The sequence below is a fragment of the Epinephelus fuscoguttatus genome, linkage group LG18, assembly GCF_011397635.1.
Source record: "Epinephelus fuscoguttatus linkage group LG18, E.fuscoguttatus.final_Chr_v1".
Taxonomy (NCBI): Eukaryota; Metazoa; Chordata; class Actinopteri; order Perciformes; family Serranidae; genus Epinephelus; species Epinephelus fuscoguttatus.
Window position 1 is genome coordinate 14,297,960 of NC_064769.1, and position 26,243 is coordinate 14,324,202.

General features: G+C 40.8%; 1 protein-coding gene across 2 annotated transcripts in view; it reads left to right on the forward strand.

Annotated features, from left to right (window-relative positions):
* The window catches only part of LOC125906131 (potassium/sodium hyperpolarization-activated cyclic nucleotide-gated channel 1), a 132,353-nt gene that overhangs the window by 80,398 nt on the left and 25,712 nt on the right, over positions 1-26,243 (forward strand). For both annotated transcript variants that reach the window (XM_049604561.1, XM_049604560.1), the window contains 2 exons: positions 11,949-12,167; positions 21,126-21,272. In XM_049604561.1, the coding sequence (XP_049460518.1) occupies positions 11,949-12,167; positions 21,126-21,272 (366 nt within the window). The remainder of the gene's footprint in view (positions 1-11,948; positions 12,168-21,125; positions 21,273-26,243) is intronic.

The window sequence follows — 26,243 nt, forward strand, 5'->3', positions numbered from 1 at the left end:
TTGTGATTTTTCCCCAGGTTTTTTGATTGCATTGGACCTAAATGTGCAGAACAAAATGAATGCAAAAATTACTGATGAAAATAATCATTAGTTGCAGCCCTTTGAAAGACATATTGGAGGCAAAATCTTTGCCTGTGTAATTGGTATTGTAGGATGTCAGCAGCTAACATAGTGTTACTGACTGTAATGTGGTAGAATGAGCAATTTGTGGAATCTCGTCCCTGTGGATCCTCAGAAGTAGAGGCCTGTGTGCTGACTGCGGTCTGGCAAATCCAAAGTGAAAGCCCTGCCCACATGTGGGATTCCTTTTCTCACACTATCGCAATGCATTAGTGTTCATAAGCCTGAAATCTCGATTACATATCTCCCCTTCTGTTTACTGCAGGTGTAAATACATGATGTGTTCCTTCTGGACCTTAAGGAGAGAGACTGTCAGGTGAATGTTGTCTTTAAAGGTTGCATCTTTCAGCTGCTCACGAAGTGACTGTTTTAAATTCAGATTGCGTCATATTTTTTTCTTTTCTGTTGTTGGCTTGGTACTTTCTGTCTCCAGCTGTGAGGAGAAGAGTGGGGCCAACGAGGACTGCAGATACTGCTGAGTGGTGCAGTACAGGGTGTAGGACTGTTATCTTCTTGACTAATGGCCTGAGAGTAGCTTCTTACTCTTTAGAGGCTGCATTTACTTAATCACCAGACAAGATAATGCTGCTGTCGCTGTGTTGGCTCGGGTGAGAGGGTGAGGGGATATTGCTTTTGTCCACATGTACAATGCAAAGATATGTTTAGGAACATGAAGGAACACATGTGTTTTGTGAGTGTTTGTGTGTGTACTGTTTCTGTCTAGGTCTCATATTAAGGAGACAGACAGCTGGGCGGTAGCCTGCGGAGGATTCATGTCTCAGAGAGATGTGAGAGCAGACAGAGAGACAGACACTGTAGGTAGATGGGACAAAAAACAAAACGGAAAGCCTTGGCCTAACCATGCATAACCACCCATCAGCCTCTTTTATCCCTGAACCACCCACTACTTTCCAATCTCTTTCTTCCCCAACCTCTGAATGAGTCACTTCCAACAGCCAGAGTCAGAGTTTATGAATTAATCAAACTTTCCTTGTTTTATATATATAACTCTCCTCTCTCATGACGCTCCCCTCAACATCAGAGCACATTGGTTTCATCTGACTAAAATGCAAGACTACTTTTGCTCAAATGTTAACTGCTGTGGCTGGTTAATTATTTGGTGCAGAGTAAATTAATTGGTTGAAATTGACCTTTCCCAAGTCCTCAAATCAAATATCATTTGATCAAACTTTGGCAGAACCTCACTAGACTTTCTTCTTTCCCGATAAACTTATAAGCTATGTGCTAAGCTTGTATATGTTGAAAAGAAAACCGAATTTTAAAGATGATTACAAGATGTGGCTGGGGGACTGTTGTAATCTCACAGACACATTACATTGTATGAAGTCACATCTTAAATGTGCACTATGTAGGAATTTCTCCCATCTAGTGTTGAGATTGTATATTGCATTCAAACTGTCACTGTTTCAAACGCGTATTGCAACAATGGTGGCTGCTGTGTACCAAAAAGCTATGATAACATTGATGAAACCATGTCATCCGATACGTCATGGAGTATTCATTCAGGCTCCTACACAGACACACGCAATGCGAGTTGACAAACCCCCTCCTCACCATGCTGGCTGTGTTTACAATGTAGGACTGTTGGGGCGGGTGTAAATCAAAACAAACCAATCACGTCTTGTCTTTTGACAACTGACAAGTGGCTCAACCTCACACACCTCATCCCTCTCCTCGCAACACTGCCTCGCTAACAGCTGTTAGCAACCAGCGCCGCTAACAGCACTAACAGCGGCTAACAGTTGTTCGCGGCACTGGTCGTTAACAGCTGTTAGCCGCTGTTAGCTATGATTCTCCTTCAGCAGCTCTCTCCACCTGGGAAAGGCTACCCTGATGTTGACCCTCATTTTTTGAAATCGCCGGTCACGTTGCTTTTTTTTTTTTTTTGCCTTTTTTCAAATGCACCGGCAATTGTGACTAGCCTGCTTGCTGCTGCTTTTCATCACTCTACCTGCAGGCAGAAACTGGAAACCGACAAGTGAAAACGCGAAAGGCGATTCCGTATTTCTCAAGTATGTCCCTGTACGTACCTGTATTTTCAAGATGGCGCACATACATGATGAGACACCGGTCGCAATGTATATGTAAATGAGAATTTCAAAGCCTACAAACGTACTTAGATACGCTGATGGAGGTAAATACACATGTGCTAGGACACACTTTTGACTGCAAAATTTGTTTGTCTCAACACCTGAAATTGTTACACATAATGCCTTTAAGTTAGCTAATTTTAGCAAAACACTAGCTAACAACTAGCTCATATAGAGCAACATCAAGAGGAGTGATTGTTGCTTAAAAGAAATTTAACAGTCGCGGGTCGTTTTCAATGTATGCTTCAGCAAAACATTTTAAGTCCACTGACAGATGGCTGCTTCTGTGGACAGAGACGTTGAATGCCGATTGGAGTCAGTGTTGATTGAAAACTATTATCTACTAATCACACTGTATGACAAAATAAGACGATGTGTGCAACATAACAAAATTCTTCAGGTGCACAACATGAAAGAAAAGTGCTAAGTGACACCTTTTTTTGTCAAAAATACCTAATTTCTGTTGCACGACACTTTTAAAAGTGATGAGCACTCTACTGTAAAGCAGGCTTTAGCCTTATGTCAGATCAACAATGTCAGCCAGGTTTGCTTCCTCCTAATTTCTGTGGTGAGGTCAAAGAGAATGGGAAAAGATAGGTTGGTTGCTGACATATTTTTAAGTTGACAGAAAGATCAAGGCTACCATCCCTTTCCTTATATAATCCCTGTGAGGCTATGTGGTATGTAACTTCCGGTGTTATTTATTTAGATATGCACAATTTCAGTATATCCTTCCATTACGTACTGTAATTGTTGTTGTTGGCTTTTTGAGGTGACACCAGGCTAAATAGAACCATTGTTACCATGTTTCCTTTTGTCAAGCTTGTCAAACCTAACAACAGTAATTAAGGGGGGCGGGACATAGGATAGGTCAAATGTTGGGTGTGTCCCTTTTGGCGAATCTGATGATACTGAGTTTAAGTCACACTCATCTCTGAGCATCTTTGTTTCAGAGCCACCTGAATTGTCAAGATGTCAGGAACAGTTGCTACATACGGCACTGCAACAAAAGCAGTGTTTAATTTTAAAGGGCTGTCGCAGGACGTTTGACAAGATCACTTTTGTTATACAGGAGGCTGTTACCATCCGGAGAGTGCACACAGTTTCTTGATACCACACGTAAAACAGGCTGCTGCCTTGTGTCGTTTTACCTTTCTGTTTGAGGTTGTGCTAATCAGTGAAAGTGGCTGATGCATACTTGGATGTACATGATTGGAAACTAAAAGAAAAACAAGAAGTCATCTCACTCCTCAGAATGTCACTCTTGTTTTTGACATTTATTGATTAACATTCATACAAAGATAAGCCTCTTACCAAGATGACAACATTTAGTCACCTGTATATATTATGCAATAGGGAAAATAATAAGGGAGGTAAATACATTCCAAAGCACAGGATAATAAGGTGGAGAGGAATAACAGTCTTACATAACTTCCAACCAAACCCACACCCAACACCTAGAGATGAAAATAAATTTAATTGGTGCCAAACATGAACTAGTTCAAGCCACTCAAATTTGATGCTTTTTGGACAAAACTTCAGAAATTCTTCAGGAAGTTTTAACAACCATTTCTCACTTTTTTGACATTTTGTATACCAGAAGATTAAATGAGAAAATAAATGCCAGAATGGTTGTCAATGAAAATACATCAGTTGCAATGCCACTAACAACCCAGCATTGCAACCCTGAAGAAAGCAGGGAAGACCTCTGCAAAAAAAACCCCAACAGCAACCAAAAAATGCACATTAATGGCCCGGTGTGTAAAATGGGTTGAAAACAGTGACATCAGTGGTCAAATTCTAGATTGCAGGGCTCTCTCGCTCACCCCTCCTGTCGGGTAAATGACGGTGGCCTCGTAGGGACAAAAAGCCTTGCGCACGAGTTTTTCAGGAGTAGGTCTATCTAGTGACGAGGTGAATATTTATTTAGAAATCTAAGCCATGTTACGATATTGTAATGAATCCCTCACGAGCAGGAGACCAGAAGAGCATTCGGGAAAAAGGCCCGTTTATTTGAGCACTCCAAAAACTACAGTAACAAGCCAGGGGGTAAAAGACTCTGTCCCAAACTCTGACTCTTCTAGCGTAACGACACACTTCATACACACATACTCGTTTACCATACTAAGTGGGGACCCCCTCCCCTCTCTGCTCCGCCAATCTCCAGCCCGCACACTCCAGCCAGTAAACAGAGCTCAGCTGTTTATTTAGCCTAGCAATATCTCCGGACTATAGTAGCTGCAATGGACGACTTTGAACGCGATTTTGAAGAGTTTCTTGTAGCGGACACAGACCCAGAGCCATACCTGTTTGAGCCGGAGCATACAGATGAGGAACTCCATGTGTTTGATGCTGAGCAGGCGAGAAGAGAGGCTGAATGCACAGAATGGGATTCGGTGCTACTCCTGCCATCGTTGGGGAGATATATTATCAGGAGGAAAAGCGCCGCAGAGAGTGCATCACAAGGAGTGAAGTTGCGTCTTCTTTTCCTCGCAGATGATGGTTCAGGTTCATTCTCTCCTGTTGCGTGGTAAGTGTGGTCCATTCGCAAACTTTATAACTAAAAAAAAACTTTTCACTACTCTTTATCGACGAACTACTAACACTCTCTGCTGTTTCCTCCTCCTTCTTCCTTCCTTCCGCTGTCTTCGTTGGTTTATTTATACACGCAAAACGCGTTCTCTGGCTGGCTGGATTGTCCGCTCGGTCTGCCGTACATACATGGCGGCGCAAGATGGCAACCTCTCTAAAGCAAGGCCCTTGCTATATGTATATATATATATATATATATATATATATATATATATATATATACACACACACACACACACACACACACACATATATATATATAAAAAAAATATATATATATATATATTTATGTGTGTGTGTAAAAGCATAACTATAAGGCTACGAAAACCAAAAATTTTTTATTTTATAGCGATTATACACTTGTATAAACATGTTAATGGGTAGAATATTCAGATTCAGATTGACAATAAACCATGCCACTGGCCCTTTTAAAGGAGAAAATTGAAAACTGTAGAAATGTTATGCAGGCCAAGTCCAAGAAGGATCCTCTGCTGAGTTTGAGACAAGGAGAACCACAACCCTCACACTGAGATACACCGCTGTGAGCGCTTTCCTTGCCAACTTCCAGTTTGGTACTCGTGCAGGCCAGCAGACCCCTGCACTTCCTCGCTTATGTGTTCAAAGACTGTTGCGCCTTCTGTGCACTCCCAGGGAGAACAGCTTGTAGTTTGATTACGTAATTGAAAAATGAATATTGTGCATCACTTTTTTTTCCTTTTTTTTTTCGCTCTCTCTCCCATGCATGGGACAGCTTGCCGGGTTTTAGAGAGTTATATGATTGAGTAATTAAAACCAGTTAATGCGGATGTTTTTGTGCTCGTTCTTTTTAAATGTGGATAAAAAAAACACACAAGGGAGGCATTTACCTGGAATGAGATGTGATAATGAAAATCCTTAAATTAAAATAATGATATTTGGCACAGAGGAAATGTATTTTCTTTGGCTCTTACTAAAAAGTGATGTTGCGTTAAAACTAGGACGGCTATTGAATCGGTGTGCGTCAGTGGGAGTGCAGATGAGTAACCACTCTAGCTTTTGTTGTTTGCCCTATGAGCACTGATGCTGTCGAGGGGTCAGATCCTGTCCTTTGCAGCAGTGCATTACATCCTGTTAGTCTCATAGTTACTCACTGGTATCGACAACAACCAAAGCCTCTGGGTCACACTCAACACTGGGACGATGGTGAAGCATCGATTGCCTTCCCAGTCACATAACCAGTGACATCTTGTGTGACGGGGCTGTCGGAGGCACCATGTGGTGACGAATGAATTCAAATGCTGGGGAGTTGTTAAACACACAAGCAGAGTCAAACACTTGGCTCGGTCTAATTCTAGAAACTTTTAAGTGATTTGGATACTTGAGATTAGTTTTACTGCACGCGACAATGACGTCTGTGAGTTCACTGCACTCTTGTGCTCAGAAACAAAAGGCTGAGCTGCTGAGTGATGAATATGCAGCATCTGATGTCACTTGTTTTGCTGCATCCAGAGCTTAATTATATTTAGAACTCTGGGGGAACTGAATACATCTGCTGTGTTAGCCACATTCATTAAAATCAAGGGGACTGTAGAGAATAGGAAAAAAGTAGAAACTGCATTTTCTGGTAATCTCAAGGCAATTGAATCGAACGCAACTGGACTAGGTTTTGTCTTTAGAAGACGTTTCACCTCTTATCCAAGAGGCTTCTTCAGTTCATGCTTGTCTGACTAGGCTGGAACTAGTCTGACTAGTCTGCACTTTCTGGTGTTAATACAGCAATGACTCACTCTTTCCAAAGAACAGGAGGCTACAGTGCAAAAAAAAATAACAGTTAAATAATGCTGTCAGTCTGGGAGATTTCTGCTGCTGCTTGACACTTTTAATGTACAGCTGGATAATACACGTTTATGTCTGTGCTTTGATTACTACTGCAAACAGACCAAAAAAATCCAGTACTATATGTGATTGCCTGCTATGATCAAAATGCACCAGACCTGCTGTGAGTCACTTGCTGTAATTGCAAAGGATAAAAACTCAAACCAGTAATAAGGCAGATGTTATTGCTGCAACGTTTGGTTATCAAGGGTCTCTCTCTCAGTCTGTCTCAGTCCAAAACGTTTTTCCAAAGTTTTGGACATTTTACACCTGTATCTCTGAGATGTTGAATCGCAGATGGAATTTTTTGTCACAGAGGTCACGATGATACATTACTTTCTGCTGCCATTTGTATGAATTTGCATTCTCTCCTCCCCTGTTTCAGGGTCTTATATCCTCTGCAACAAGCCACATAACTTGTCAAATTGCCTTAAACATGCAGCTTGAAGCAAAGATAATTTATGTCATTTTGACCATGCAAATTGTTCCCAGAGCCCCATGTTGAACAAATACCATCTGACTCATTAGCATGTCTAGTTTGTTATGAAACTTAACCTCTTTAAAATCTTTGTTTGAATTTGACTCTTACAGTAGATAAACAGTTTGTGTCTGTTTATTTCTATAAGGACTTGACTGAAGACGGGTGAGATATCATTATTGTTTCATCCGTTTCACAGGAGCACCTGTGAAAGTTGAGTTCAGTAGAGACAGTGTTTGGTTAGTTCACAATGAGTTGACCAGCACTGGGCTGAATGAAAAATTGTTTTTATGTTGACATTGCAATTGGAATTTCCAACACATGGAGGTTTTGATTTGATTTTTCAGAACACCAGAAATGATATCTAAAATGCGCCCAACACATCCCAGCTCATGTTGGACAAACTGTGGAACATGTACTGCCAGTCACACCCATATATTTTTGCAATGTCTGAAGCCAGGCATATATTGAAGAGAGGTATTTGATGCCCTTAAAGATATTTCACAAGATCCTGCAGTGGTACTACTGGGTGGTATTCCTGAAAGTCTGAATGTGAGGGATAAGAAGTACCTCTTACATATATTACTTACACCAGCTTTCAAGTGTATAACCATCAGATGGCTGAAACCAGACCCTCCCACATACAGTACATGGATCCAGAAAGTCTGGGACCTCTTTCAAATGGAACAAATTACATACTCATTAAGATTACAGAAATCCGCCTTTACTAAACAATGGAGTCCTATCGTGGTTTTATTAATACAATGAGGTTTATCATCCAGTGGTGACTTCTTGTGATTTCTTCGTTAAATTTGATAAAGAAAAATATTTAAACGAACTGCTGTTAGACAACTTTAGACGGACAAGATATGAAAACATCCTCAACACTTGTCTCAGCATTTCACCTGCTCCTTTTAGATTTCACTGCTTATTTTCATTCATAAATCTGTTCTAAAATGTGCCTCAAACCTGAATCGTATGTCCTATATATAAACAAGTGCAATCAGAAATATGACATACAGTGCAATGAGATGTGACGTAAATTATATATAATTATATGACACGCTCATGTAGTGTAGATATTCCCGGTTGGATCTGTTTATGTGTGCACAGAAACACACACAAGGACAAATAGCAAAAGGTGCGGTGAGTCACCCCCCAGCTTATCGGTTTTCATCCGGCAAAACTGCATTTCGCTGCTTTTCCATGCCCATGAATATGTCAACACAAACCTTCTGCAGTGTTGCCCACCATCTCGACCACACATGCTAAATGTACACATGTGAAAGGACACCACAGGCTTATGACCTCACGAATGTTATTTGTGCCAGTTACATGGAAGGCTGGGTTTGTTCTCTGTGTGTGTCTGTGTGTGCTAATAGGTTATCTAATGTATGTGTGCTACAGTAGCTACATATTTCTACAGATATTTTCATTACAGTGTATATTGTGGGAAAAATGGTTATTTGTATGGAACTTCAAGACCGTATTTTGTTGGCTTAAAAAAATCATGCTGCCAAGACAAACAAACTGGACTCTATTTATTATTAAAGCTGGCAAGTGTAATTATCACAAATTTTCTAATCAGTCTCTGGAAGAATAAACTAATCAGCATGGAGATGAGAATTGGTGAGTCATCCAGGGCAGATGATTAGCTATAAATTTACTCATTTACTAAATCCCAGTTGATGAACAGCGTGGAGCTGAGCAAAACGGAGAATACCGTGACAAAAGGAGGCAGCAGCATGTGAACATGATGAGGTGTGCTATATTACAGTGTGGCATGTGCTAACTATGTCAGCCCATGAGAAAAGACAGAGATTAAATACATTTTCCGGAGGTTTCATATTTCTTTCATTTGCTGTTCTGTTAAGGGTGAGATAGGTATTCTCTATGGAGCGCCTCCTCAGCATTTCTTGTTCGCAGAAGGTGAATCTATTGGAGGAGTCAGCAGTTTGGCTGTGGCTACAACGCCCGAACCGGGGGAGCTGTCGCATTTGTCTCCAGATAGGAACTTACTGGGTTTCACAAGCCTCCATGGCCCTGTTTGGAAGCTCGGTAGAGATTTTGCATGTCCCCCGGCAAAAAGACACACATTTGACATATACTGTATTAATGAGGAGTCTAAATCCTGCTCTGACTCCGAGACATGACTTCTTCTGAGGCTGAGACCTACAAAAAGTGAGGAAAAAGAAATCTGTGAAATCTGAAATGCAGCTATAAAGGCAGTACATCTTCATGCCTTGTATAGTGATACTACCTGACAACATGGATGGATTATAAAATGGGTGTAAGGCTAGGTGCCCCACGGGCCAGGGGTCCTATATAAAAGCCTTTGAAGTGACTGTTTGTAAGATCTCTTAATGCAAAGTAAAAAAAAAAAAAAAAAAAAGTTCTTTTAAAAATCTAAAAGGTTGCCCAAGGTCTGGGGTATGCTTGAAACTAGCTATTTTTGTACAATGTGTCATCCCATCATGTCCAAAATCCGCGTCCAAAATCCCAGTTGGTACGAGAAACTTCTGAGTGAGCAGCCTACACACTGAATGTTTTATGTGGCTTTTTTGTGGGGTTGTAGCCATTTTAATGCGAGGGCCCACCTGCCCACGTGCAGATGTTTCACCAAAATAAGTTCCCCCCGACACTATTTTGCAAGGGCACCATTGCTGCATCCTGGGGTTGGTGCCACTCAAAATGACTGTGATTGGTTTAAAGAAATACAAACAACCCAGAGCGATGGTGACAGTAACAGCTGTGGCCAGGGGTATTATGTTTTTTGAGTTGTCTGTCCATCAGTCCACCCTGGTCATTAAAGCGATATCTCAAGAATACCTTGCAGAATTTCTTTAAATTTGTCACAAATGTCCACTTGGACTCAAAGATAAACTGATTAGATTTTGGTGGTCAAGGTTCAAGGTCACTGTGATCTTGTGTCCATCTCATTCTTGTGAACCTGATATCTCAACTGCGCCTTGAGGGAATTTCTTTAAATTTGGCACAAACATCCACTTTGAGTCAAGGATAAACTGATTAGAATTTTGTGGTCAAAGGTGAAAGGTCAAGGTCACTGTGATCTCGTCCGTCACATTCTTGTGAACACAGTATCTCAGGAACACCTTGAGGGAATTTCCTCAAATTTGGCACAAACATCAGCTTGGACTGAAAAATAAACTGATTAGAATTTGGTGGTTGAAGGTCAAAGGTCACTGTGACCTCACAAACATGTTTTTGACCATAACTCAAGAATTCTTGCACTAATTATGACAAATATTCACACAAATAACACCACAAATCATAATTGCACAAATGCCAATAGGATAAAATGATGAAGTGGTGACGTTTTATAGCCAAAAGGTCAAAGGTCACTGTGACATCATAATGTTCTAAATAGGAAAGAAAACGTGTCCTCTCAGGAACAGAAGGGGAGACATTTGGTCAGATACTGAATTGCTGACACTAATCTTGGTTGTCCATCTTGAAACTGTGCTGATTGTATAGATCTTGATGCTGTTGTGTGTGAAGCATCCATGTTTTAGAATTTGTAGCTTCTTTGCAGCAACATTTGAAGCATTGTCTACAGTCATGGCTACACATGAGTCTGGAGAGACATGGATGTAGACTGGTTCACAGAGGCGTACGACCATGAGACAGTAATTCTAGTTCCCTTACTGTGGAATTATGACGGGTTCAGCCAGACCTTTCTCCAGCACTTGCACAAAATGAAGTGTGGAAATAGATCTGGCTATGCGAGACTAATCTTGTTATGATCCATCCATGCCTCATAATACCTCAGTGTTAGATGCATTTTGTCAAAAAGTAATGATAGTCAATGGGAGGCACGGGAGCTGATCTTGAGTGACAGAATTAAACTCCTGGCTGCATCTCGGTCTTTTTATCAGTCGGCAGCAATGAATCAGGTTTCTTAAACAACTTAGAGCAGAGTAATGACAAGTCGACATTGAAATGGCTTTACATAAACCCAGCTGGACACATTATTGGGTAACAGGGGCCTCATGAACCTGACTTGAGACATTATTGTATAGTTGAAGGCACACAGGACGATGTCACTTTGCAAGGAGAACACATACCGTGACGATAAAAGGAATGACTCTTACCCAGCATATATCACTCCCTTTAGTTTGTAACAAAGAGCTGCTGAAGAGAGCTGTTAAAGACTGGCTCATTACATTTTCAACCAGGAGGACACTTAACACTTAAACTGATATGTTACGTGACTGTCAGCTGACTGCGGCTCTGTATTTCTGTTCTCCTGCTTCATGCGCACTGAATCCCAGTACAACACTTGTGAAGATCAAACCTGAGCGATGGGACAACAATCCAGGCCAGACCTCCCTTTTCGGCGCCCCTCACTGTGAAAGTTGCCCGGGGCTTTGAGGCAAAGAATTCCTCAGACTTCTGTAAATAATGCAAGGGTTGTTGTTTTTTTCACTAGCACTTGCAAACATTAACTGTTTTGCTCCCTTTGGCAAATGGGAAAATAAGTAAAGCCAGGTAGGTCCAGACAGAGAGGGTGTTGAAAGACTGAGTGAAAGACAAGAGAGAAAAAGAGACAGGTAGAAAGTTCAGCCACTCAGTGAGGGCATTACCCTGTGAGGCATGAAGAGCGTGCTGGCAGAGTGTTTGGTGGAGATTCAGTGATCCATCAAAGGAAAGCCTGTCTTTCTATCGTGCCTGCTGGAGAGCCTTCCCTCCCTGCCTTGCCTCGCAGTAACTCCCCCAACCCCCTCTCTGTCTCTCCCCCCCTCCTTTCTCCCTCTCTCTCTTCGTCCTTGCAGAACGTTTCCTGGGGTAAGCAGTACTCTTATGCCCTCTTCAAAGCCATGAGCCACATGCTGTGCATCGGGTATGGCGCCCGGGCACCCGTCAGCATGTCTGACCTGTGGATCACCATGCTGAGTATGATTGTAGGAGCCACGTGCTATGCCATGTTTGTCGGTCACGCCACAGCTCTAATTCAATCCCTGGACTCTTCGCGCAGGCAATACCAAGAGAAGGTAAGCATTATGAAATTATAATAAGTACCTGAGATTATTAAGAAGATTTGGTTGACATAATTTTCATCATACTGGATGTTATTTCAATTAAGTAACTGCATGGTATGATGTGCAAATCTTTCATGTTTTGTTGTTTCAAGGTAAGTAATGCTAATAACCAGTGGGATGGTCTTAAAGTATTAATCTGAGGGTTTTGCTCTTTCCGACTGCCATAAAATCCTGCTCATTGGAGCTAGACTTAAATAAATTAGGTCTTCTCTCAGCGGCCCCATGGACCAATGGGTTGAGCTCTCACAGATCACAATATCCGGGGCGATGACTAGGAAAGAGGATTTTCTTCCCCCAAGCAGATCACATAAGGCCAACGGGGTGAAGAGGTCTATGACACGACCAGCCACCTCATTGTCTGTATGCTGCCAGGGAACACATTTTATTCTTCTCTTTCATTTGAGTCCCACTTACATCATTTTTTTGTTTTTTTTGTTGTTGTTGTTGTGTGTGGCGGGTGATTATCCAGCATTTCAGCCGAGTCACCATCTGTGATTCCGCTGAGGGGCCTGGGCAATTCACAGAACACACGGACATGACTGATGCGCTCAGTGCTCTCACGCAACAAACCTGAGTTTAACTCCCAAACTTTCCCTACACGTATGCCACAGAATTCCATGTACATATACCACTGTAGTGCGGGGGATTATAGTACTCTGTTGTATGTTGTGATCTACTTAAGTTTTAAGTTATGATTAAAATGAAGAGCTGACCTTTAACTTGTGTGGTAACTCTGATGATGTAAGCACAGAAGGACTGATTCATCTGCCATATATGTAGAGGGTTTGTTTTTTAAATATACATAGTTTTTCAAAGGAAACAGTGTTTTATGTCAACATAGTGAAAGACTGATGAACAGAAATTGGTAATGGTCTTAATTGTAGTCATTATGACATTTATTTTTACAAATTGATGTGTTGGAGCTGAAATTATCTGTAGTTTTAGACGAATAATCTCAAACAGTTTTAAAAATCTAATAACTGGTTGAGTGTCTTTTCAAGCAATAATGCCAAACATCCTTGCTCTCTTCGCTTTTCAGGACTTGCTGTGTGTTGTTTGAGCAGAAAAAACAAGTTAGATGGCATAAACTTTTCCAAGATTTAATGAGAAAATCAGCAGAAAATTAGGGCTGAGACTCACGATTATTTTAATTATGGATTACCTGCTATATACTTTCTCAGTTTATACCCACAGAAAAGTGTTGGTTTCTCAGCGGTTCTTTGGCGTGGGTTGAGGTGCTACATAGCATCGCAGCCACAACAACTTTTTAAGCCCCTGTGTGGTTCTTTAGAATTTCTCCACAGGTTCTTTCCCCAGTGAACTGAACTAAACTAAGCTGAAGAACCAGTAGAGAACTTTATAAGTCCCAGTATTATAAAAACATTACATTAATGTAGCCCATAAACTAAATTTTTGATGATACATCTTTAAAGCAGTGGCTCTGAACCATTTTGCCTCCATGTGCATGAAAGTATTCCAGGTTATAAAAGGTAATGTGTTGTGTTTCTCAGTAAGAATTTAATACAGCATTCTGAATCTTTCAAGCCAAAATTTTGCAAGAAATCATTAGTAATCATACTTTATCATACTTGAAGTAAAAGTCTTATTGAGAAGCATAGTGACTCTATTATTACCTAGCATCATTCATGGCCATCAGGCTGAAAAATTCTAGAACAAGTGCTGCATGAGATTTCTAATGGCTATATATACACAACTTAATAACAAAGGGGCTGTATAGCACCTTTAACTGAAAGATGATTACAAGGAAAAAGAAAACTCTGGGTAGTGCTTAGCACCATTTTTATTGAGGGTGAATTATAGTGGCCAGTTTTCATTCACATTTTACAAAGTTAAAACTCCATCTGTAAAATGTTAGAAAATAAATGTCAGGAAATTTTGAAAATGGCATTACAGTGCCCAAGAGTTTTGTTTGGTCAACAGTCTAAAATCCAGAAACATTCAGTTGTATCGTGTATATCAAAGAAAAACAGCAAATCCTCACATTTGAGTAAATGCTTGAAAAATAATTTGAAACAATATTTATTGACCAGTCAACTAACTAACTAAACATTTCAACAAATGAAATACTGATTAAAAAAGATTGTCAGTTACAGCCCAGCTGTATTCTTGTGAGCATATACACAGACTGGACTGGACTGATATACAAGGTATACATAAATTATCCTGCAGGGTACTGTTACCATGATTCTTATCAGAGTGTCGACAGAGTCACCTTGGCTGTGACTATAATAGGACATGCTAAAATACCAGTTCATTAATTTGCACCTTGCACATGAGAGCATTTAGCCGTTATCAATTCATTCTCGAACGACGACCTGACCTTGCCAGCTGCTTCTGTGTCAGGGAAAATCTAGAGAAACAACCCCTCTATGTCTGATCTGTGGTTTTTGGTGCAGTGTTGCAGTGTTGTTATACATTGCACTAAAAAAAAAAATCATCATTAGTAACACAAGCTTTTATGCCCTAATGCAAAATACAATACTAATTGCTGCAGTATCATTATGGTCCAAAGCCACCCGCAACTTACAAATTAAAAAAGGGGTGGAAATGGGGAAATACACTTCAGGAGAAGACTAATCTAGTAGACATCATGCTTAGGAGGTTAAACTATCATTCAATTTCACCATCTGTTAAAAGAAAATGTAATCCTCACAGGAGATTTTTTTTTTATATATTTAACAGCAAAATTGACCATTTTAGAACATTTTAAACAAAAATCTAGTATCAGGAGTTCTCAAAGTTTTACTGACGAAGTGCCAGAGTGCAGAACCAGCATATGATTGAGGACCACATGGGAAAAGTGCACACACTATGACTTTTTTAATGGCTTTTTTTTTTTTTTTTTTACAACAGACTGACACTTCACAGAAACTATAACAGTCGACAGTGATATAACCTACGTAACACTCATTGTATTCTGGTTTTGCAATTTTTAATACATTTGAAAGTAATAGAGAGACAGTACAGTGTTTGGCATTGATTGTACCTACAAACAGAGGTCGAGCAATAGCTTACGCTGGGGTATGGCAAAACCATTTGAACAAACCACACACAGAACTTCACCGTAATATTCCAACCTGTAATAATAATAGTGGCAATATGTTAAGTTTATTTATGATTATAATTACATTTGACGACCATCGTCGTTTTGGATGGCGGTGCATGGTTAGCTGTCAAAGCATAGCAATTGCTTTCTTTATATCATTTTTCTATATACTAGGGGGACATTTTGAGCATTACCACCCAGCCTCAAACTACTTATGAGCAGGTCTAGTCATTAATTCAGGTGTGGATTGACAACAGAACTGATAGCAGATCAGAAAAAGCCGAATAAATCCAAACTAAAAAAGTAACTTTACCAAAAAACACCACTCTCAGTTCCATGGTTATTTAATTCCCAGCATGAGGCTGATTTCTTCATGAACTTGACATTATTGTAATTTGAAACATAATTATATGATTGATCATAGCCAGATACACAGATGTCACAGCACATTCCACCAAAAACTAATGACAGAGGGTCGCCGACAGCAAACAAGTCAGCCGTTTCAAAGTCGCTGTTTGAATTAGTGACATGTGTCTTGCTCGGTATGTGATGTACATCTGCTTCACAGCAAATCTGCTTAATCTACATCCCACTTTAGCCTCTCCACATCCCTCCGGGCATCGAACTGACAACTCCGAGGCTGTGAACGCCGCGTTCGTGGTAACAGAGCCCCAGTGTGGAGCCAGATTCAGCTCGGGCTGATTTGCTGCATGGCTGTGCATATCAGTGGAGCAGGCTGAGGAGCAGCAGGGATGAGTTCAGGGTGCTCAGCCTGTAGTCATTACATCTATCACTGTCACAGCTGGGGGGGTTGGAAACATGGAGAGATGGATGTTGGTGTGAGGTTAGACATTAGCTAAGGACGGTTGGAGGATGCTTATGAGAAGATGACGATGACAGAGAAAGAACGATGCAAGTAATCGTTCTTGTCGATGTGTTTTACTCAAAATACAAAAACCTTTTTTGTGCTCTCTTATGGTTACAATCAGAGAAAAGAAAAAAACTACACGATCAAAGAAGACCATGATTTAAAAAAGATTGGAAGGAAACAGACTTACAAAAGATATAGAGGACTCAGAGGAATCGCAGGAGGGGGTGGAAGGAAATGATGGTGTAAAGCATGCATGGTCTCAAGACATGCCTGCTGTGATGCTCTGGTGCTGAATCACTGAATCACCATCCAGCAACAGAAGAGCTCTGCCTTAAGACATATATAATCTGCGCCTTAGTTCATATACAGGGCTTAGAGTCTAATGTAACCCGTCTGCCCTGATGTACTGTACTGGTTAAACAAGGTTTAAAACACTAACTTGTGATTGAACATGTTGAATGTGCAGCCGTCTGTGTCAAAAAGAGGCCAATAAAGACAGTGAATACTGTATGCATTTGGCAATTACATTATAAAAGCAGCCAAGCATAAAAGCAATAGTTACACACTTTGTGAAATGTTTCATTGGAGTCAGTTGAAAAGATCGTTTCCACTCTCATATTTCACATTGAAGCTACAGCCAGGAGATGAAGTCAGTATGCTAAGTATGTTAGCATACTGACTGGAAACAGGGGAAACAGGCAACCTGGCTCTGTCTAAAGGTAACAAAATCAACCTATCAGTATCTGTAAAGCTCACTAATATACAACTAATATCTTGTTAAAGAAACAGCAGTGAAAGAATAGAGTTATCTGGTGTAGCTACTTCTTTCCAGGCCCTGGCAAAGACATAGTCCAGGACATATCCCCCAGTAAAACTACAACTTGTTTTTACATCAGCTTTGGAGAGAGCCAGGGTATCTGTTACCCGCTGTTTACAGTCTTTCTGCTAAGCTAAGATAATTGTCTGCTGGCTCTAGAGTTATATTTTACACACAGATACGAAAATAGCATCAGTCCTCCTGTTTCCTGTCTCAGTCCCTGTCCCGCCTGCAACTCGTGCAAAACACTGCAGTCAGACTGTTAGCTAAGTCCAACTGTAGATCCCACATCACAGCAATCCCTTCATTGGCTTCCCATAGCGTTCAGAATAGACTTCAAGATACTGCTTATCATCTACAAACTCTCCAAAGCTCCCTATACCTTCTCTAGGCCACTCAGATCATTCGACTAAGATTTCTTATTCATATCCTGCTCCCTCTGCAGATCCATGGTTATAGCACTTCTGCCATTGGGCTCCATCCCGCTGGAATTGTCTCCCCTCCTCTGTTAGACCAACTGAGTCCATAAACTGTTTCAAAAAAATTCTTAAAACTCATCTCAACTGACTCACCATCCCCGCACAGAGGCTTCAATTTATTTGTGACCTCTCCATCTCTTTGTGTCATCTCTATATAAGTACTGTCTTACTTTTATGCATCTGGATCCTGTGAACCACTTTGTAAACTTTGTTTAAAAGGAAAAATCTTACTTACTTCTTACTTTCTTCTCATCAAACTCTTGGCAAGAAAACAAATTTCCCAAATGTCAAACTATTTGATGATTATTTTCTCCCCCAAATGCTTTTTAAAATTGGACTGCCATTAACATTTCTGAAAACATCTCTCTTTAGTTTTTTTTTAACAGCTTTGTAAAAAACAAAATTGGTATTCTCGAAGCCAGAGAGACAAAAGCACTCCATCTTTTCCTTCTCCAGATGACACAAATAGGTGTCAAATCCATTTCTGAGCGATCCATTTGATGCAAACACCACAAATCTGTCTTTCTTGACTCACTATGTTGTCCTTTTTGTCTAAGAACAGCAGATACCTTTTTGCAAACAGAATACAAGTTATATTTAATTGGCATTTACCACATCTTACAGTACTTCACAACTTATATTTCCATGGGACTGTATTTTTGGCCATAACAAAGTGTCCCTCAAGCTGTGTTATATCAACAGGAGTGCCCGACAGTGCCCCTGGCAGGAACAGAAGTGGGTTAATTTTGTACCAAATGGTTCATCCCAGTGTGAGTGTAGTACTGGCTATCTCTAGAGAGAGAGAGGCACAAAGAGAGACATGGATGGTGAGGAATGTACTCAACATTTATCTAAACTGCTCCATTAGAAAGTATAACCGGATAATTAACCAATAAAGTAACAAATTTAGGAATTAAGTCATCATTATGAAAACTTGACATGACCTAAAGCTGGAGGCCACATATCAAACCTGACGTATCAGGGACGTCGTGTCAGTGCCTGACGCTGTGCAACACTCTCCAGCTTCCACTGTGAACTCAATCACAGTATCACCTTTCTGCAGCCGGGAGAAGAATTAATGAAGGTGTTATGACTCAAGTGTCTTCTCTCTCGTTGACAACTCTCATTCTGTGGGTCGTGCTTGCATCACACCGGCCGTGTAGAGGCGCCCACTGGCCTGGATAACCGACCTCACAGCTGCTGTTGGCTCTCACCCACCTCTCTATTGTGATCGCCAGAGGCAGTGTGGGAGACAGTGTTTATTTTCAGGTGTCAGGGCCTTGGACTGGCTGGGAAGATTGTTTTCACGACCCTGGCCCTGTCTGTGGAAAAACCTGTGTGAGGAAACCGAGACTGATCAAAATAGATGAGCTTAAGTATTTTCTCTCTCTTTCCCTCTCCTTTGGGTCAATACTTGCCTTCAGGTTAATTTGGGCAAAATTTTAACTTCGACTAAGATGAAATTAATGAGCCAGAGACGGGACGATTCTCACATCTCGTTACTGGCAAAACTGCACAAATGGAAAAGTCCTGCGTCCAGCCATGCATGTGCAGTGAGGCAAAAAAAGGGAGGGTCACAGGCCATCTGGCTTTCTGATAGTGAGGCCACAGAATATTTCATCCTTTCTATCCCTTTTCTTCCAATTTTTCTCCCTCTCTCTTCTCCTCCTTGTCCTCTGGCCTGTGTACTGCACTGTTAGTGCAACATTCACAGCAGTGGTTTTAATATCATTATGTTTTATTTCATATATCCATCAACTCTTTAGAAGATACATCCTGCTAATTCTAAAGAACTGAAATATATTGTGCTCGATAAGAATTGTATTGAAAGTACAACCAGTAACTTACTAACCAGTTAATTATGTATAAAAGTCCAGTGTGTATGATTAAGGAGGATATACTGGTAAGAATGGAATATAATATTTATAACTATGTTTTCATTAGTGTATACACCTGAACACAAGAATTATTGTGTTTTTGTGACCTTAATTTATATCTACATAAGGAGCAGGTCCTCTTACACGGTGTCAGCCATGTTGAGTCTACAGTAGCCCGAAATGGACAAATCCAACTGTGGCTCTAGATAGGGCCATTCGCATTTTCGCCTCGGCCACCGTAGTTCTCCTAAACACCAGGCACATAGTAGAAGTTTTAAAAAAGATTTATCTGAAATTATAACAAGTAATTGCAATATTTTGTCTAAATCAGTAAATTATGGTTGCTATAGTTCTAACTGTAAATATTGCTTTAATTTTAAATTTCAACACAAAATGGCAAGTTATTTATTTTTATTATTTTTCCTTGCAGTATGAATTAAAACAGGAAACTACAAAGGACATAAAACATGTTTAATAAGTCAGGATTCATTATATATAAACTATAAAATTATAGAATTACATAATTAAAATTGACACCACTTTTATTGTTTTAAAAATAAGTCACTGATTACTGCTTAATTATTCTGAAATTTACAATTTTTTATTTATTTATTTATTTGTTGAGGAACAAAGTTAGGTGTCACATTTCAAATCATAAACGATAATGCTGTTACATTAACAGCACCAAACTAGTCTCTATATACAGACTCTACATTCAGTGATTGTAGAGTCTGTAGGCAAACCCCGGAGATCTTGCCTCCGGAAGAAGAGCGGAAGAGCCCTGGTTTGCAGTTGTTGGCTGTTTGTAGTCCGCGTGATATTGACCAATCACGTTTGAGCCGGCTGCAGTTGTTGCCAGGTTAAACGGACTGTGCGGTGAACTAACGAGGCGGAACATAATTGGCATCACTGCAAACTCTGAATCTGAATCGCAGTGGTGCAGCATATTTACTTATATATAAATGGAAATCGCAAACAGAAATTCGCCTCCTCCGCCCAAATCAAACCGGAATGTCAAAAAATCAGGGGTCTGCCCCCAGAGGCTGCATCGCCATCTGCTGGAAGTCAGACGCCGAATATAGCCGATGGGTTCTGAGAGTGATACCGAACAGCTCAATTTATACACTGAGACAGTTTCAAAGTGTTTTCCATACATTTGAACTTCAACAGGAAATAAGGGAGATAAGAGTATGGCAGACAAGAGAGAGAGAATAAAATCCCTTTGGCATCACCTTGGCAGACGCTAGAAATCAATACTGTACTCTGCTCATGTGCTCGGAATCAAAGAAATCACAGCAAAATATTCAAAAGGTATCATGCAAATAATTATCAGTCATGCAATATGCGCCATCTGCTTTGTTTTGTACGCCGCTCTTAAATCTCTCCAGGATATCAGGTATACCTTGCTCGTTCACATTAGATCATAGCGTGGTTGCCCATTAGGACCGGGCTTCCTGCATGGGTGAGATAATCGGAACTGCTACCTTGGCCTGACATAGCCCCGGGCCTGTACATGTTCCTACTTTTCCTCCACCACCTGCCTCCCTCGTTCTGTCTCTCTCCCTCCCCCCACACGGAACCAGGACATGGCACTGTGACTATGTGAGAGCACGGCTTGTCCTCAATACAGAGACACAAATACACGCACGGTGAATACCACACTTTTGTAGAGCTTTGTTGTTTATAAAGATGTGCTCCTGCTTGTTTGTGTTACTTATTAGCACTGTCATTCGAATATTTGGGGTACGTGCAGTATACATGCAGCAACTGATATGCATCTGCTTTCTTTGTCTCCTCAGTACAAGCAAGTGGAGCAATACATGTCCTTCCACAAGCTTCCAGCAGACATGCGGCAGAAAATCCACGACTACTATGAACATCGCTACCAAGGCAAAATCTTTGATGAGGACAACATCCTGAGTGAACTCAACGACCCTCTCAAAGAGGTGAGACAACTTCTCCCTTAAGACCATGAACTGAATTGAATCATTGGCTCTTTCACTTATCAACATTTATAAATCTTTTTAAGATTGTTCATTTGAAAGTTTTATTTTTAGAACAGGTAAAAAATACACCTTAAATCTAAAAAAAAAATTCTTGACAGGTAGGCTGTCACACACTGGTTTTACTTCGGGAACATGAATGAGTTTATTCCCCCAAGATGAAGAGTGAATCTTCATTTGGCGCCTTTAAGTGCGCAGGACGTGAAGCTAAAATACCAACACCTGTCATCTCATCATACAAGGTCAAAGGAAAAAAACAGCAAAACGGATTCTCCTCAGCATCCTGGGTGAACCCAGACTGAGCATTTGTCAAAGATATGAAAATATTCTGCGCAGAAACCTGAGCTTCACTTGTGATAAACAACCTGAGCTCCAGAGCTGTTTAACAATCGCTCTTTTATTTATAATATTTACACATAGTCAGATGAGCACAGATACACAGCCCCAGGGATCAACTGAGCACACTGTATATTATTCACAAAGAGAGGTAATGAGAAGGAATATTGAAATTTATTGTGGACTCAGTGACCAGTTTTTAAGTTCCAGCCTCATCCCCTCATATCAGCAGATTACATGGGTAATTAAGCAGAGGTGGATGGGACAGGAGAGGACTGAAAAGCAAAGCAAGTGTAGAAATCGAGACCATCCCTCACGTAGCCCCATTAAGTCACCGTGCAGCGGTGTGGGGAGTTGCTGCACGATCCCAAACACTCACGGGAAGGTGCAGGGATATAAAGCTATGACTTACTACACAGAGAATCCTACAGGCTTAGTCGGCCGTGCATAGCAAGCAAAGTTAAAATCTGCATAGAGACAGTGTCGCACAATGAAAGCTATGCCCATGGGACAGACGGATAAAAACAAACTGAGTCGCACCAGAGCAAAACAGGACACATGAACTAGCTCGCATTGCCATTTCACTGAATAACTGTTCTGTCTCCTCCCAGAGAAGATAGAAGAAGCAGGTAATTTACAAAGGGGAACTCAGGCAAAGGACCACTTCTGTGTGGCTCATTTTCTACACAGTGTATTACTGTCAGTTATTTTGCAATAAGGCATCCCTTCAAGAGAATCAAATTGCAATTTTGATGCAGGTGAAAGTAAAGATTAATTTGTCTTCTGCTGTGCTTCTGATCAGGCTGTTCTCATGCACTGTTTGTACGTATACCTGTGAAAAGTAATGCACCACTATTCGTATATATACCTGCATAATCACAAGCCAGTAATCCATGTATAACCCACGTCATCAGGAAAGCTGAAGTAAGGTGATCAGTGTGCTGATGCAAGTAAAAAAAGGAACTAATTTAAAGATCAAAAGTCTACCTTAGGAGGCAGGTTGTGGTGTTGGGTGGGATCACAAAACACAGGACTTTACCCCGAGAAACCGGTGTTCGGGACCTTGTAAAACCAAATGAACCTTAAGTTATTTAAAGCTACATCGTCACCATGTTTGTTTTCCTAAACCTCAGCTGTGTACCTAACCTTTGAAAGTTATGAGGGTTTAGTGTTAAGCAATAAAGGTTAGGTACATAGGTTAGGAAAAGAAATATGGTGATGATCTACTTTAAAACGAGTCAAGGTTCACTTGGTTTTACACGGTGGAGAAGGGGTATCTGTTCACTCAGTTTTTTCGCAAAGGAAGATATGAAAATAAGAACTGAGCTTGTGCTGCCAAACAAACAGCTATTGGTTGGTTTTACTCTATTTCTAATCCTGCTTCTTATGGAGATGCACCTGTCCCATATTGATATCTAATATCGGGTTGACACTGACTCAAGTAGCTGAATTGGGTATCGTGACAATGGGGCTGGTCAGTTTAATTTTAAGTTTATGACTACACATTACGTACCACATCCTGGTCAGCAGCACACCAATAGGCCGCATTGCTGAGGTAGCTACTGTAAGAACGTATATACAACATATGAGATGTTTGGCGGTATTTCAAGCCTGATGTTGCCATACACTTAAAAGAATGACCCCAGTCACTCCCATACAGTGAGGCATAAAGCTGGTACCGAGTCACTACTCGATATCGGCTGATATGCACCTCTGATGAGAGGTATGCAGCCTGTTTATTCCCATTCTCTAAAACTGAAGGTTTTTATCTGATCATCCATTGGAGAATTAGGTCACTTGAGGGTTGACTGTGTAATTTGTCCATAATTAAACCCAATAAAAACAAAATCCGAAGCAGCTTACAAGAAGTGTGGCTCAGAACGGGTCAGAACAGTGCAGCGATGAAACGAAGTGAGGACAATACTTGGCTTTGGAAGATTAGTGAATGCTATATTCATGATGTGTTATCAACAATTAATGCCAGGTTTTAGCTTGATAATCTTCTGTGTTACCCATCTACACCTCAGCCTCACCTATTCTGCACTGAGACTATCCTTTTAAAAAGCTAAATGAGTAATGCCAGCCTCCATGTGAGTGCCAGTGCCACCTTTCTTGCCTTTGCCAACTCCCATTTAAATCGTATGAGACTAAAAGCAGCTGTACACTTCACAAACAGTGATAAATTATAGCTTATGCAGTTAGATACATCTTGATCTGCCAGTGTAGCACAACTAATGGCACCTTCTCTGGCTCAGTCCAATTGGCCTCTGTAATAAAGTGGTCATACGTTTTGTTTTTGAGGGATAAAAGATGGGAGCAGTGGGGTTTATTTTTCAATCTCCACGTCCCTCATCTGTACCCTGGTCCCTAACCATTTAGCAGCCAGAAATCACTTAATGCAGCTCCATGCCAGACCGATTCCACGTGGACTTACTGAGGACTAGCTGAGTCCGGCTGATTGCCGCTGAGTGTCCAGCGCAATTTTGGGGGTGCTGACTTATGGGTCAATTTGGGATCAGAATCAGCTCTACTTAGCAGCACTCAGACTTGCTTTGGGCTGAAGGAGGGCCATGAAATCAGCCCAAGTGTACTTTAACTGATTCTGGCAAGTCATTCATCACAAGTCTTGCATGAGTCTGTCAACCAGATGTGCCAGATTGAGGCTGCTTGAGCATTACCACTACCTGCAACTCACATGAAAACTCGATTCAGTGGATAAAACAGCTTTGGGTTTGATGTGAAGGTCAAAGGTAATGAGGCCTACAGAAAATTCCTCAGTTAATCATCCCGGTGTGCAGCTATGGACATTGGTAGAATTACTTTAAATTCCATCTGCTGTGCTATGAGACACAAAGGTCAAGTGTGTAGGATTTAGGAAGATATATTGGCATAAATGGAATATAATATAATAATCACCAGAAAATAAGAATTAATGTGTGTTGTTACCTCAGAATGAGTCGTATAAATAGGGAGGGGGTCCATGTGCACAAAGTTTGCAGTGTTGTACTGCCATGTTTCTACAGTAGCCCAGAGCGAACTAACCAAACACTGGCTCTATATAGTGCCGTTCTCGTTTTTGCATCAGCCTCCGTAGTTAGCAGTCCCTGTTTAAATCACCGGGTCAGTTTGTTTTTGAAAGGACAAAACCTCTGCAGATAATTCGGCTCATGGTAAAAACCTCCTGAAAGTCTGGATCTTAAGTTATCTAGTTATCTATCTATCTTAAGTCTATCTATAAGTTATTGAAGAAAAACGGTGAGCGCACATTAGCAGGTGCTGGATTAGCGGCCTGTCTCTGACATGCCAAATAGTGTCGCAGAAACACTGATTTGTAACGTGAAACTACTTTATTGAGTGTTTTTACCAGTTTTATTCACCTGGTCCATTTGTTTTGGAGAGGAGGAGACTTCTGCAGGTAATTCAGCTCCTAACAAAAACCTCCTGAATGATGAACACTGAGGAATCGTAACTGGGAATTCACGCTTGGCACATGGGAGATGTATCAGCTGGCTGCAGTCTGCAGTCCTAACTGCTAGATGCCACTGAATCCCCAAATCCTACACACTGTCCCTTTAACATCAGCTTATCAATATCATAAATATTTGTGATAACTGGGTCTATATGTTGTTTCCAAATACCCTTTACTGGTTTGTTTTTGTTTTGGTGCACTATGAAAATGCAGTTAATTCCCATTTGCTTGACCCAGGTAATCCATCACATCAAACAGTTTGCTGCTCTGCTGCAGTTGTGGGCAGAAACCACTTTAGAAATTCTCCTTGGTGTTGCTTTCAAGGGCACTCCAGCATCCAATAATTGATTGTTTGCTGCCCAAAAGCATTTAATTGATAAGCTCTGGTATCGGAAAATCTGGTCAACAAAGGTGCCCTGGCAAATACAAAATCAAAAAGAAAGGGAAAAGAAAAAACTGCATTGCATCAAAAGGTTTGCTGTTCAGCAGCTATGTCTCAGATGTCAGATGCCCATTAATGCACCAACAGGGAGAATTTTCCAAACAGTCCCTGCTGTTAACTGTATTACTACAAAAAGTTGAAGATTTCTGCAAGGGGGCTTTTAGACCAGTAAAACAATTAAACAAGCAAATGTAAAATATATATAAATATAACCATGTAAAACACAGTTTGTCATTAATGTGCTTAAATATAACTTTACAGCCGGACTGTTTTGGTGTTTCCTTTCCTCTGTCTCGCTGCCTCTTATTCTCCGCCATATGACAAATCTTTAAATAGGCATAGCCAAAGATTGTTTCCCCAAGAGGACTCCTGGCTGGGCATGAAAATTGCTTACTATCTAATTCATTAGTTCTGGTGCATGATTGAGGTCAGAGCCCCGTGGCATTAGCTGACACCGGCATCTAGGGCTGAGCTAACATCTCTTTGCGAGCGTCCCAGAGATTGGTTATCTCTCTGTTAATGTCCTGTTGTCACTGGAGGAGAGTTATCCCTTATGGGGGGTCAACAACACACCGCCACAGATGCCAAGTGCCCCGGCTTTCCATCTGCACAGCAACAGAGATGTGTGGGTAAACAGACAACAAGCTCCTAATCTCCTGCTGGGTCT